General features: G+C 32.6%; 1 protein-coding gene and 2 long non-coding RNA genes across 3 annotated transcripts in view; all 3 read left to right on the top strand.

Annotated features, from left to right (window-relative positions):
• LOC117341761 overlaps nucleotides 1–8,355 on the top strand; it is a 31,514-nt gene extending 23,159 nt beyond the window's left edge. Inside the window, exons 29-33 of the mRNA XM_033903624.1 lie at nucleotides 1,252–1,355; nucleotides 1,586–1,653; nucleotides 1,823–2,034; nucleotides 2,699–2,716; nucleotides 3,776–8,355. Of these exons, the coding sequence (XP_033759515.1) occupies nucleotides 1,252–1,355; nucleotides 1,586–1,653; nucleotides 1,823–2,034; nucleotides 2,699–2,716; nucleotides 3,776–4,359 (986 nt within the window). The 3' untranslated portion in view covers nucleotides 4,360–8,355. The remainder of the gene's footprint in view (nucleotides 1–1,251; nucleotides 1,356–1,585; nucleotides 1,654–1,822; nucleotides 2,035–2,698; nucleotides 2,717–3,775) is intronic.
• A 627-nt stretch (nucleotides 8,356–8,982) lies between these two features.
• On the top strand, nucleotides 8,983–11,989 carry LOC117341692. Its single transcript, XR_004535705.1, has 2 exons — nucleotides 8,983–9,655; nucleotides 9,743–11,989. It is a non-coding gene; the product is annotated as an uncharacterized LOC117341692 (long non-coding RNA).
• Nucleotides 11,990–12,617: 628 nt separating this feature from the next.
• On the top strand, nucleotides 12,618–15,622 carry LOC117341693. Its single transcript, XR_004535706.1, has 2 exons — nucleotides 12,618–13,290; nucleotides 13,378–15,622. It is a non-coding gene; the product is annotated as an uncharacterized LOC117341693 (long non-coding RNA).
• The last annotated feature ends 120 nt before the right edge of the window (nucleotides 15,623–15,742 follow it).

The following is a 15,742-nucleotide window of genomic DNA, read 5'->3' on the forward strand; positions in this document are numbered from 1 at the left end:
AGACAGAAAAAAAAAATCAAAATCCTCTCCGCTATCTCTTAACAAAAACAGACAGATAATTCCTTAAAATAACAAATAGACCGCGACAGAATCGTCAATTCACACTATTCGCGGTCATTTCCTATGAAAATACATCGAAATTGGTAACGTATTGTCTGCAAATGTTAAAACTATGCTTTTTTGTGCGATTTATATCCTGAATGTTACAATTTCCGGAAATCGTAAAAAAGCGGAACTCTTAAATCCATAACATTTTGCTTTGCCATTTAAGAAATTCTGCAAGTCTTATAAACTTTGACCTCCAAAGCGATCATCTAAATTATTATCCTTCTTGTGCTTGGTGCATTATCTTAAACTGAACAACATTTTGTCATTGTTCCAGCCAAGTATATTTAGAATCTTTGATAAATTCTTTTCATCACTGTTATGGTCAATGATTTTCTCTTACCTCTGAAATAAACAAATCAATTTTTGATTCAGTCATTAATTACATACATTAAAATACAAAAAAAAATGTAATTAATTGAACACATATATATGTAAATACCCTATATCTTATCTTGGGCTTACAGGACCTGAAGTAAAGTCCTTGAATGCAGGTGAAATATATGCTATCAAAACAATACTGTATATACGTGTAGCTGTTTTGCATATGTATATCTGAACACCTCACTTATGTGTGTGTCGTCTTTCAGTAAAAACAAGTCAATCTTTGTCGTATATTCGAAATACTCATTTTCCGTTTTTGGTCTCTGTTTGTGATTTGATGTTTGTATGTAATTTTGCCAAAATTTCTTCAGATTTGTACTCATATCAAATGAGTGTTGTTAATTACATGCCATATTTCCTGTTTAAAAGATCTTGATTGCTTAATTAATCATTTTACATTTCAAAGTAATAATCTATTAAATGATCTAAATCCATTAGTTAATATGATTTAACCTTATTATAAATAGATTTATGATTTCTGATTTACTAGAGGGATAGAATTTAGCCTTATAATGCGCTCCTGTATGAAGCTTATTCAGGACAAATACAATATACAATTTCATTGATAAATGAAGGCGTTGTAAGGTAAGTAGGTAGCGGCGGTAATTGAATCAGCCACGTGTTATGTTTACTACTGAATCTATTTCACCTGAAAACAAATATTTTCTGTACGTCGTAGTCACATTTCTGTTGATAAACCTTTTTCATTAATATTGATACTTTGAAATCAAAACCTAATAAATACATACCTATTCCAATCAGATTTCAGCACTAGTTTTCATTTGCAAAACACTACATGGGTCCCTGCCTATGGCGACAAAAACAGTCCGGAATTCAAAGCTTTCGCTGAAAGCATAGAAAACGATGTAAGTACATGTACTTATGTGTATTCAATTTCATAACTTATTCAGTTACCAGCTGATTCTATTAGGTGGACTCTAGAAATATCATAGTAATTCACAACTTGAGCTTTCTTGAAATACTTGATCTGTTGGTATTGTTGTTGCGTTCTGCCATCTTTTACCTTTTTAGTAACTTCCTTCTTGTTGATATTTTCACTAGGTTTCTTCATAGTATCTATTATATATTTTTGCAGACAGACTACGTGTACAGCCAAAGCCCCTTGAAGGATAACTTCCAGAGAAGTAAAGTCATCGAACTCAAGTAGGTACAATATATACAGATTTGTCTTTTTGTTTCTGTGTTATTTCATTACATTGCTAGATTAATGCCACTGAATAATGAAAAAGCAATGCTTAAATATCAATTTTATATTTTCGTGGTCGTGATAGACGATTGAAACAGAAAATACATCTATTTTATGTTTTATTAGACCTGGAAGTGTATTCGCCGTGATCGTGATGTTTATACACTTGGAGTTGATAATCGATGATGGTTCAAGCAATATAATCACAACAAAACTGACGCCCTCTGACATTATATCAGCATTCACGGACACCCTACCCTTGGTTTCTAACAATCTGTCTAACAGTACTATTTTACAAGTAGATACCAACAGCATTATCGGTGAAATTGTTATAACAGGTAAGTAAAGCATGCATTTTATTATTTTCGTACAAAATAAATGAAACAACTTCGTGAACGTTATTACGATAATTAGCTTATGTATTAAATCAACTCAATTCGATAATTGACTGTCAACTTAATGACCACATAGAGACATGGAATCAACTGTATTCACGTTGTAAAACTATGGTCATCCTTAGGGAAACTGCGGCTTTTTTTAAACCAAAATGTTCCTTAAAGGTACCTTATATGTTTTGTTTTATTGGCAAATCAATTTTAACGTAATAGGGATAATCACATTAATATTTTCAACAACAAAAAATCGTATCGCATCTCTTGCGTAAATTTCCTTTTCGTAATACACATTATATAGTTAATGTAAACAGAATGTTTAGTGAATACATTTCGTAGATCCTGTGCCTTTTAAGACAGTTCGTTTATTAGATCAAAGTAAAATGAATGTATAATTAGATTTGAAATACACATTAACATTGTGTAAGCTAAGGCTACTAATATTTCGTTTGTATTTGTTTTACATTGATAGTACGAATATAAATACACCCATTATTGTGGCTTTTTAAGTCTGATGTAACTCAATCTAGCAGCATCCTCAACGAACCGTCTTAATTGAGAATAGGCTGTGGATATTGATAATAAAACGTTAATATTGAGTTTGTTTTAGATGCTGAGGATGACTTCGGTAAGTAATAAAATGACAAAGAGGTTTTAATTTGAATTTTCGCAGGAAATGTTACATTTTGTATGACAAAGTGAATATATAATGTAACCCGAGAGTAGTGTACAGTATAAACGATTGATTGTGTTCATCATATTCCCCAGATATATTACTAAATATATATCAGCATTTAGTGATAAAGCTTTTATGAAAGCTTTTTAATGCACTTGTACTTATGTTTAAAATAAAGAAAGAGAACATCTCGTTGACTAGCTTTTGTTGTATTCTTCTTTTAAAGTATGGAGGAATCAATACGAATTACGGATTCAATAATTGAAATCCAGCAAAATCAAACATGGCTGAAACTTAAATAAAACGCTAATGTAACGAAAACGAACATAATAGCAGTGTAAGAAGGTCAAGCATGACAAAGAAACGTGTTCCCCGTTTATTCATATAAAGACATTATATAGCTTGCAGGTACTTACTAGTGTGAGAATGTTTTCGAAAATTATTTCGGATATGTTTCAAAAATGATCGAACGGAAATAAAATGAGAGAAAGCGTAATGGAATGTATAACCCGTAGGTCAGAGAACCGAATACAAGTAGTGGACTAGTGGAAATCAATAGATTTCCATGTATTCCTTTCCTATTTAACTATAGAAGGTAACGAAGTATTGGCGTCACTAATATAATAGACTCTAATAGAAAAAAAGCAGTAAAACATTATGCGATGGACCGACATCGACAAGATTTGAAAAATATAAGTCGTTTAAATATATTAATACTTCATATTGATTGCAGTACTTCCGATGTTATTCTTCATATTTCATATTTTTATATAATAAACAAAATAGCCACACGAGTGAAATACATCTGGCATTACTGAACATACTGTTAGATATTATGCTATTAATCTTTATAGCAAAATACTGGGTTAGCTTTTAATTTTCCCCATTGTTGTTTGTAAACAGTGTTCTAATTGGTCAAATCAGAAAAGTGATTTTTATAGAATGATCCTTTTCGATATTTCACCAGTAAACATGTAATAAATGTCTATTTTCCATTCACATTGTTTGCAGACTGTGTTACGCGGACCGATGTTGTATTTCTCCTGGATGCATCCGGAAGTATTGGAAGTAGTAACTTCATACTAATGAAATATTTCATTAAAAACTACACTGCGAATATTTTGTTGGGTAGTAACGCTATTCAGATTGGTATTGCCAAGTTTTCCACCAGCGCGAGCAATGAATTCTGGCTAAATGAACATCATGGAGCATTGACTATTAATCCGGCGATAGATGATATAGTGTACACCGGCGGAAATACATATATAGCCGGGGGACTAGAGTTTGTTAGATCTTATTCGCTTGCCACTGCGAATGGAGCAAGACAGGACGCTTCGAAGGTAATCATTCTTATGACTGATGGAATAGCGCATGATCACCCGGCAACAATCGCCAGTACACTAAGAGATGAGGGCGTCCTCATAGCTTGCGTGGGAATAGGGAATGGAATTAATATGCAGGAGTTAAACAACATCGCATACAACTCCTCCTTCATCTTTTTGGCGTCCGATTTCAACGTGTTAGCACAGATTGCGGAAACGGTGAAAGGATCATCATGTAAATTTGATAACGGCTCCGGAAATCAATTTAATTGAGCAATATAGACACGATGAACAGAGAAGAGAATGTAGATGTGAGGAAAATCATAAAACTTTGAGAAACGATAAATGCAAAAAGGTAACACAGAGCTTATAAATATTAGGGTAAGAACCCCCATTAATCATATTAAGGTTTTTTAACCAATTAAAAAGCATCCAACATTGTAGGAAGGATACAGCGGTTTATCACTTTTAAGATAAAAGAGATATATCTGTTATATCCGATACATAACTTGTAATCCTCTGTTATCCTGGTTATGTAGTTGATGAAAAAAACATGAACGTATTATTTTCTCACACCTTTGCCTATGTAAAATACATTTGTTCCATGTGGAACACCAATATCTGTATCCAACATGAGTTCACTAAGTGACCTCGTCAACTTAAGTGCAACTTGGCAGTGGACAGAAGTTACGTTAGAAAACACTCATATTCGATTCAGGCTCAGATTGAGCCGTGCCCTAAACCTACTCAGTGGGATAGACTTACTAAATGCCGCACACCAAAACTGTGTGACGTCACTTGGAAAACCCTTCTGTTTGTTTATATGTGTATTAACTTTCACAAATGCACTGTATCATTTTTTCTTTATTTCATTTCAACAAATACTTAATTGTAATCATTGACCTATTTATACAGAATGCATTCCATCATATTGTTGTTATTTGTCGAGATATTGTTTTTTGCATCGGAAGACTAGATAGCTTTCGTTGTGCAAGCAAGCACAGGCACATGCGGTGGAATATGACTTGATGTCGACAGTTTCCGGAAAGCCGAACTCCTTTTTTCTTATCTTTTCAAATTTGTAATTGGTTTTATTGTCAGTCACCGAGAGAAAAAAACTTCTCTGTGCTTTCGCCATTTTGGATATATTTCTTCATGCATATCACTAAACAGGTGTGAGAAAAATAGTCCATCATAAGTTAGGTATGGGGATAGGGAGTGTCTATCATCGGTTGTAGAATGTGAGGCAAGCCTCGGTTCTGACCGCAAATTCCAAACAATGGGTAGACGTTCCCACATACATATGTACCTGCATATGATGGACTCTGGTTCATTATATATTTCGTTGTAATTCCTTTTGTGAAACATTTTGTTACTATGTTACATTACGCAATATATTTTGTCATCGTAAATCATTAGTGTTATAATTTACTATATTGGTTGATTATGTTATATATATTGTCATTGCTTTTCATAACGTTATATTTACATTCTATGTTGCAATTGTCTATATGTCGTTATAAAACCAAATTGTAGCTTTGAGACTGTATACTTTATTTTACAGTGATTTGATGAGTATGTTCATGGTAAAACAAATTTCAAATAGCTGCCAATTACTTTCGGTACACTATCAACAGAACAAGGGAGCCTTAAAATGTGTTAGCATTTAGTAACATCAACCACAAAAAAACGAAGACAAAAACCATCACAGTTATTACGCTGAATATTCATTACAAGAAATGTAGTTTTCACAAAAATATTATAAGCGTTATTCTAGATACAAAAATTACAAAATTTATTGACGTCGTCATAGGGGCTCGTTTCCGAATTTCAAGAAATGTAAGACATGGGGACAGCAAAAGTCAAGCATTTATAAAAACCTTTTGAAAATCTGGGACATCGTTATGGTTTTCAGATGGGTATACATGTATATATGTACTGAATTTTATTGCTGTGGTTATTCAGTGATGTCAACTCCAAAATCCGAAACCGAACCCAATGAAAACCGTCTTCTACCTAGAGACACTGATTTGACCGATTTGAAATCCAATCTCTTTCAATATCCTTCGAATGTTTTTCACCTACTGTCAGGATGACTTTCATTTGGAGTTTAAGAGCCGAAAATAACGCAAATTATGTCGAAAGAAACATAACCGTTTCTGAGGAAACAAAAGAATCCACCCGGTGCAATACACGTTCAACGCCAGAACACTTCTAAATGATAATTATATATCAGTGCGCCAAAATCCTCTCTAATTATCACACAAAAAATGCCTACTTAGCAGCCAAACATAGATCAGTAGAGGAATAAGGTTTTATTCACATTTGTTACACAACATGTGTCATAAAACAACACAGAATACCTTGCCGTTTTGGTATAGAATGTACAATAAAAACCCCTCAGAACAAATATTTAGATGCCGTCTCCTCTTCTGCACAATACCACCTGATCGGCAAATCATAGCGAATTCTCGCGCGACCACATTAAATTACAATGTCACGTTTTCAAAATGAAATCTGGGGTTCCGTGATTAATTAAATCAGACTTTGTGGAGCTTTAAACAGATCTGGCTTCATTTAAAATGTAATAATGCTTTAAATTTAACACTGAAATAAAATATATATTAAGTTTAGCGTTTCTTTGACGCTATATAGCCAATATAATCATACATGCGATGTCAACTTGAAACTGAAATGTTTTAAATGTGTATTCCGCAAACGATATTATCGATATGCTTGCATCATACCACTAATAATTAATAGATATGATTAATCATTATGGTCTTTTAGAGTTAATCGGTATACTGGAGTATTGGGATATATAAATGTTTTCTTTTGTATAAATTGTGTAAGTCATCATTTCAATTTTCTACGTGTACTATAAGTATATCCCACCCACTCAATTTTGTCTTCATGGTATAATATTAAATCCACTATATTTACTAGAACGTATGCTACGTAAATATGTTAATACGGTATATTTATACCAAATGTATGTACTGATATCGACTGTTATTGTACATTCCTTTTTTATATTTTTTTTTTTATATTTTTTTTTTTTTTTATTTTTCATTTTTGTGCATATGTACTTGTTAGTCATATTAATAGACAAGATGTGGATCACAAAAGATAACGTCCCTATATCTAATTGTACAGGGAAAAGCAGTAATAATCTTTTGACATGAATATACATCAATTACATCATTGTTATACATTTGGGTCAAGGGCTTCACCAACCGGGGAGAAACGATTTCAATGAAAATAACGACAATAATCTTTTGTGTAGAAAATAATGTAACAAACTGAAGGTGTGTTTATTTAGGCAGAATGCACTCTCACAAATCGAAGTTATCTAGCTTAGTCTATAACTAAGGATAAACATGTCTTACAATACGACACATTATGATTTGAAGTGTGACAAAACCCCTTTTAAGGACACTTATTTAACAGGCCTATATTTAATGAAATAAAGCCAATGTTTGGCCCCTGCTTTTGGGATACTAATTTAACAAACCTATGTTTAATGCAATAAAGTCAATATTTGACCCCTGCATTAGAGATAATAATTGAACACGCCTATGTTTAATGCAATAAATTTAATGTTTTACCTCTGATTTAGGGACACTAACTTAACAAACATATATTCAATGCAATAAAGTCAATATTTGACCCCGGTTAGTGAAAGCAGAATTACGTTTTTGGTTATGATATACGACAAATATACGAATTTTGATAATTGAAATGTTAGGGCGAGTGTCGAGATGACCACCATTTCCAAGTAAACATATCAGGAATCATACGCGCCAATACCTGCATTCATTGGGCAGTTATCTTATTGTCCACGGTGGTTTAGACAATATAAAAAAGGCACGTTTACCTTGACAATTTGCCATTCTGCTTGTCGCCTTTCCTGTATAGGATAAAACTTTTATTGTTTTAAAGATATCGCTTATATTTAATATTGTACGGCTAAGCTTCCACGTAATCACATTATAGTAGTTATTCTTACAAAACGTAGCTCTCTATAAAACCTTCTTGTTATTTACTGAAAAAAAAATTATAGTTATATTGAATATGAATTGTTGTAATTAATTCAAGATATGTATTGAGAAACGGATAAGCGTAATGATAAACGAAACTGTTAATGTCCATGGTAATTGTTGTATACGTCTTATTTGGTTTTAATTCAAGTATTGTTTGAAGTATTGTTATTTGGTATTATTGTATATTGATTCATTCTTTATCACAAATAAAATATAGAAGCTGCCATTCTACATATCTCCTTTCCTTTATAGCAACAGACACACACGGGAAACCACTGAGGTGCCACGGTACTTCTATATTAAAAGTAACTGAGATACAGGTCCGACAAGTACCTAGTAAACCTAATAAAAGACGGAACAATTATCTTGTTTTTGCACGACTTCAATTCATATTGTTGACTTCTATTGCGGTCAATCCATAATACAATTAAAATTTTAAATCATCACATTTATTCACAGAACGTTACCGGGAAGTATGAGAGGGAAATACTGAGGTCAAATGAATGTAAAACCATCACCATCTCCCTGTTGGTGAGAAATGAAGAAGCTAGACAGACATACCCTGGTTCCATCTGAAAGACAAAATCCATTTTGTATCACACATGCTGACTGTAGACAATGAGATGACTTTAGACAGCGTGGTCACTGTAGACGGTGGGTGAATATCTGAGTTTGAAATACCTATCTAATTAGAAAATCTTATCAATGTACTATATATGCACGCTTGCATATTTGTCCTTACACATACACACACACACCTATATATATAGTATGCTTTATTGTCGGTGCATTATTTTTGCAATTAAGGTCATGTGTACCCCCGCTTACGTCACCATAGCTTTGTGCGGTTCTGACCGCAAATTCCAAACAATGGGTAGACGTTCCCACATACATATGTACCTGCATATGATGGACTCTGGTTCATTATATATTTCGTTGTAATTCCTTTTGTGAAACATTTTGTTACTATGTTACATTACGCAATATATTTTGTCATCGTAAATCATTAGTGTTATAATTTACTATATTGGTTGATTATGTTATATATATTGTCATTGCTTTTCATAACGTTATATTTACATTCTATGTTGCAATTGTCTATATGTCGTTATAAAACCAAATTGTAGCTTTGAGACTGTATACTTTATTTTACAGTGATTTGATGAGTATGTTCATGGTAAAACAAATTTCAAATAGCTGCCAATTACTTTCGGTACACTATCAACAGAACAAGGGAGCCTTAAAATGTGTTAGCATTTAGTAACATCAACCACAAAAAAACGAAGACAAAAACCATCACAGTTATTACGCTGAATATTCATTACAAGAAATGTAGTTTTCACAAAAATATTATAAGCGTTATTCTAGATACAAAAATTACAAAATTTATTGACGTCGTCATAGGGGCTCGTTTCCGAATTTCAAGAAATGTAAGACATGGGGACAGCAAAAGTCAAGCATTTATAAAAACCTTTTGAAAATCTGGGACATCGTTATGGTTTTCAGATGGGTATACATGTATATATGTACTGAATTTTATTGCTGTGGTTATTCAGTGATGTCAACTCCAAAATCCGAAACCGAACCCAATGAAAACCGTCTTCTACCTAGAGACACTGATTTGACCGATTTGAAATCCAATCTCTTTCAATATCCTTCGAATGTTTTTCACCTACTGTCAGGATGACTTTCATTTGGAGTTTAAGAGCCGAAAATAACGCAAATTATGTCGAAAGAAACATAACCGTTTCTGAGGAAACAAAAGAATCCACCCGGTGCAATACACGTTCAACGCCAGAACACTTCTAAATGATAATTATATATCAGTGCGCCAAAATCCTCTCTAATTATCACACAAAAAATGCCTACTTAGCAGCCAAACATAGATCAGTAGAGGAATAAGGTTTTATTCACATTTGTTACACAACATGTGTCATAAAACAACACAGAATACCTTGCCGTTTTGGTATAGAATGTACAATAAAAAACCCTCAGAACAAATATTTAGATGCCGTCTCCTCTTCTGCACAATACCACCTGATCGGCAAATCATAGCGAATTCTCGCGCGACCACATTAAATTACAATGTCACGTTTTCAAAATGAAATCTGGGGTTCCGTGATTAATTAAATCAGACTTTGTGGAGCTTTAAACAGATCTGGCTTCATTTAAAATGTAATAATGCTTTAAATTTAACACTGAAATAAAATATATATTAAGTTTAGCGTTTCTTTGACGCTATATAGCCAATATAATCATACATGCGATGTCAACTTGAAACTGAAATGTTTTAAATGTGTATTCCGCAAACGATATTATCGATATGCTTGCATCATACCACTAATAATTAATAGATATGATTAATCATTATGGTCTTTTAGAGTTAATCGGTATACTGGAGTATTGGGATATATAAATGTTTTCTTTTGTATAAATTGTGTAAGTCATCATTTCAATTTTCTACGTGTACTATAAGTATATCCCACCCACTCAATTTTGTCTTCATGGTATAATATTAAATCCACTATATTTACTAGAACGTATGCTACGTAAATATGTTAATACGGTATATTTATACCAAATGTATGTACTGATATCGACTGTTATTGTACATTCCTTTTTTATATTTTTTTTTTATATTTTTTTTTTTTTTTTATTTTTCATTTTTGTGCATATGTACTTGTTAGTCATATTAATAGACAAGATGTGGATCACAAAAGATAACGTCCCTATATCTAATTGTACAGGGAAAAGCAGTAATAATCTTTTGACATGAATATACATCAATTACATCATTGTTATACATTTGGGTCAAGGGCTTCACCAACCGGGGAGAAACGATTTCAATGAAAATAACGACAATAATCTTTTGTGTAGAAAAAAATGTAACAAACTGAAGGTGTGTTTATTTAGGCAGAATGCACTCTCACAAATCGAAGTTATCTAGCTTAGTCGATAACTAAGGATAAACATGTCTTACAATACGACACATTATGATTTGAAGTGTGACAAAACCCCTTTTTAAGGACACTTATTTAACAGGCCTATATTTAATGAAATAAAGCCAATGTTTGGCCCCTGCTTTTGGGATACTAATTTAACAAACCTATGTTTAATGCAATAAAGTCAATATTTGACCCCTGCATTAGAGATAATAATTGAACACGCCTATGTTTAATGCAATAAATTTAATGTTTTACCTCTGATTTAGGGACACTAACTTAACAAACATATATTCAATGCAATAAAGTCAATATTTGACCCCGGTTAGTGAAAGCAGAATTACGTTTTTGGTTATGATATACGACAAATATACGAATTTTGATAATTGAAATGTTAGGGCGAGTGTCGAGATGACCACCATTTCCAAGTAAACATATCAGGAATCATACGCGCCAATACCTGCATTCATTGGGCAGTTATCTTATTGTCCACGGTGGTTTAGACAATATAAAAAAGGCACGTTTACCTTGACAATTTGCCATTCTGCTTGTCGCCTTTCCTGTATAGATAAAACTTTTATTGTTTTAAAGATATCGCTTATATTTAATATTGTACGGCTAAGCTTCCACGTAATCACATTATAGTAGTTATTCTTACAAAACGTAGCTCTCTATAAAACCTTCTTGTTATTTACTGAAAAAAATATTATAGTTATATTGAATATGAATTGTTGTAATTAATTCAAGATATGTATTGAGAAACGGATAAGCGTAATGATAAACGAAACTGTTAATGTCCATGGTAATTGTTGTATACGTCTTATTTGGTTTTAATTCAAGTATTGTTTGAAGTATTGTTATTTGTTATTATTGTATATTGATTCATTCTTTATCACAAATAAAATATAGAAGCTGCCATTCTACATATCTCCTTTCCTTTATAGCAACAGACACACACGGGAAACCACTGAGGTGCCACGGTACTTCTATATTAAAAGTAACTGAGATACAGGTCCGACAAGTACCTAGTAAACCTAATAAAAGACGGAACAATTATCTTGTTTTTGCACGACTTCAATTCATATTGTTGACTTCTATTGCGGTCAATCCATAATACAATTAAAATTTTAAATCATCACATTCATTCACAGAACGTTACCGGGAAGTATGAGAGGGAAATACTGAGGTCAAATGAATGTAAAACCATCACCATCTCCCTGTTGGTGAGAAATGAAGAAGCTAGACAGACATACCCTGGTTCCATCTGAAAGACAAAATCCATTTTGTATCACACATGCTGACTGTAGACAATGAGATGACTTTAGACAGCGTGGTCACTGTAGACGGTGGGGTGAATATCTGAGTTTGAAATACCTATCTAATTAGAAAATCTTATCAATGTACTATATATGCACGCTTGCATATTTGTCCTTACACATACACACACACACCTATATATATAGTATGCTTTATTGTCGGTGCATTATTTTTGCAATTAAGGTCATGTGTACCCCCGCTTACGTCACCATAGCTTTGTGCGGTTCTGACCGCAAATTCCAAACAATGGGTAGACGTTCCCACATACATATGTACCTGCATATGATGGACTCTGGTTCATTATATATTTCGTTGTAATTCCTTTTGTGAAACATTTTGTTACTATGTTACATTACGCAATATATTTTGTCATCGTAAATCATTAGTGTTATAATTTACTATATTGGTTGATTATGTTATATATATTGTCATTGCTTTTCATAACGTTATATTTACATTCTATGTTGCAATTGTCTATATGTCGTTATAAAACCAAATTGTAGCTTTGAGACTGTATACTTTATTTTACAGTGATTTGATGAGTATGTTCATGGTAAAACAAATTTCAAATAGCTGCCAATTACTTTCGGTACACTATCAACAGAACAAGGGAGCCTTAAAATGTGTTAGCATTTAGTAACATCAACCACAAAAAAACGAAGACAAAAACCATCACAGTTATTACGCTGAATATTCATTACAAGAAATGTAGTTTTCACAAAAATATTATAAGCGTTATTCTAGATACAAAAATTACAAAATTTATTGACGTCGTCATAGGGGCTCGTTTCCGAATTTCAAGAAATGTAAGACATGGGGACAGCAAAAGTCAAGCATTTATAAAAACCTTTTGAAAATCTGGGACATCGTTATGGTTTTCAGATGGGTATACATGTATATATGTACTGAATTTTATTGCTGTGGTTATTCAGTGATGTCAACTCCAAAATCCGAAACCGAACCCAATGAAAACCGTCTTCTACCTAGAGACACTGATTTGACCGATTTGAAATCCAATCTCTTTCAATATCCTTCGAATGTTTTTCACCTACTGTCAGGATGACTTTCATTTGGAGTTTAAGAGCCGAAAATAACGCAAATTATGTCGAAAGAAACATAACCGTTTCTGAGGAAACAAAAGAATCCACCCGGTGCAATACACGTTCAACGCCAGAACACTTCTAAATGATAATTATATATCAGTGCGCCAAAATCCTCTCTAATTATCACACAAAAAATGCCTACTTAGCAGCCAAACATAGATCAGTAGAGGAATAAGGTTTTATTCACATTTGTTACACAACATGTGTCATAAAACAACACAGAATACCTTGCCGTTTTGGTATAGAATGTACAATAAAAACCCTCAGAACAAATATTTAGATGCCGTCTCCTCTTCTGCACAATACCACCTGATCGGCAAATCATAGCGAATTCTCGCGCGACCACATTAAATTACAATGTCACGTTTTCAAAATGAAATCTGGGGTTCCGTGATTAATTAAATCAGACTTTGTGGAGCTTTAAACAGATCTGGCTTCATTTAAAATGTAATAATGCTTTAAATTTAACACTGAAATAAAATATATATTAAGTTTAGCGTTTCTTTGACGCTATATAGCCAATATAATCATACATGCGATGTCAACTTGAAACTGAAATGTTTTAAATGTGTATTCCGCAAACGATATTATCGATATGCTTGCATCATACCACTAATAATTAATAGATATGATTAATCATTATGGTCTTTTAGAGTTAATCGGTATACTGGAGTATTGGGATATATAAATGTTTTCTTTTGTATAAATTGTGTAAGTCATCATTTCAATTTTCTACGTGTACTATAAGTATATCCCACCCACTCAATTTTGTCTTCATGGTATAATATTAAATCCACTATATTTACTAGAACGTATGCTACGTAAATATGTTAATACGGTATATTTATACCAAATGTATGTACTGATATCGACTGTTATTGTACATTCCTTTTTTATATTTTTTTTTTATATTTTTTTTTTTTTTTATTTTTCATTTTTGTGCATATGTACTTGTTAGTCATATTAATAGACAAGATGTGGATCACAAAAGATAACGTCCCTATATCTAATTGTACAGGGAAAAGCAGTAATAATCTTTTGACATGAATATACATCAATTACATCATTGTTATACATTTGGGTCAAGGGCTTCACCAACCGGGGAGAAACGATTTCAATGAAAATAACGACAATAATCTTTTGTGTAGAAAAAAATGTAACAAACTGAAGGTGTGTTTATTTAGGCAGAATGCACTCTCACAAATCGAAGTTATCTAGCTTAGTCGATAACTAAGGATAAACATGTCTTACAATACGACACATTATGATTTGAAGTGTGACAAAACCCCTTTTTAAGGACACTTATTTAACAGGCCTATATTTAATGAAATAAAGCCAATGTTTGGCCCCTGCTTTTGGGATACTAATTTAACAAACCTATGTTTAATGCAATAAAGTCAATATTTGACCCCTGCATTAGAGATAATAATTGAACACGCCTATGTTTAATGCAATAAATTTAATGTTTTACCTCTGATTTAGGGACACTAACTTAACAAACATATATTCAATGCAATAAAGTCAATATTTGACCCCGGTTAGTGAAAGCAGAATTACGTTTTTGGTTATGATATACGACAAATATACGAATTTTGATAATTGAAATGTTAGGGCGAGTGTCGAGATGACCACCATTTCCAAGTAAACATATCAGGAATCATACGCGCCAATACCTGCATTCATTGGGCAGTTATCTTATTGTCCACGGTGGTTTAGACAATATAAAAAAGGCACGTTTACCTTGACAATTTGCCATTCTGCTTGTCGCCTTTCCTGTATAGATAAAACTTTTATTGTTTTAAAGATATCGCTTATATTTAATATTGTACGGCTAAGCTTCCACGTAATCACATTATAGTAGTTATTCTTACAAAACGTAGCTCTCTATAAAACCTTCTTGTTATTTACTGAAAAAAATATTATAGTTATATTGAATATGAATTGTTGTAATTAATTCAAGATATGTATTGAGAAACGGATAAGCGTAATGATAAACGAAACTGTTAATGTCCATGGTAATTGTTGTATACGTCTTATTTGGTTTTAATTCAAGTATTGTTTGAAGTATTGTTATTTGTTATTATTGTATATTGATTCATTCTTTATCACAAATAAAATATAGAAGCTGCCATTCTACATATCTCCTTTCCTTTATAGCAACAGACACACACGGGAAACCACTGAGGTGCCACGGTACTTCTATATTAAAAGTAACTGAGATACAGGTCCGACAAGTACCTAGTAAACCTAA

Source organism: Pecten maximus, chromosome 14, assembly GCF_902652985.1.
Source record: "Pecten maximus chromosome 14, xPecMax1.1, whole genome shotgun sequence".
NCBI lineage: Eukaryota > Metazoa > Mollusca > Bivalvia > Pectinida > Pectinidae > Pecten > Pecten maximus.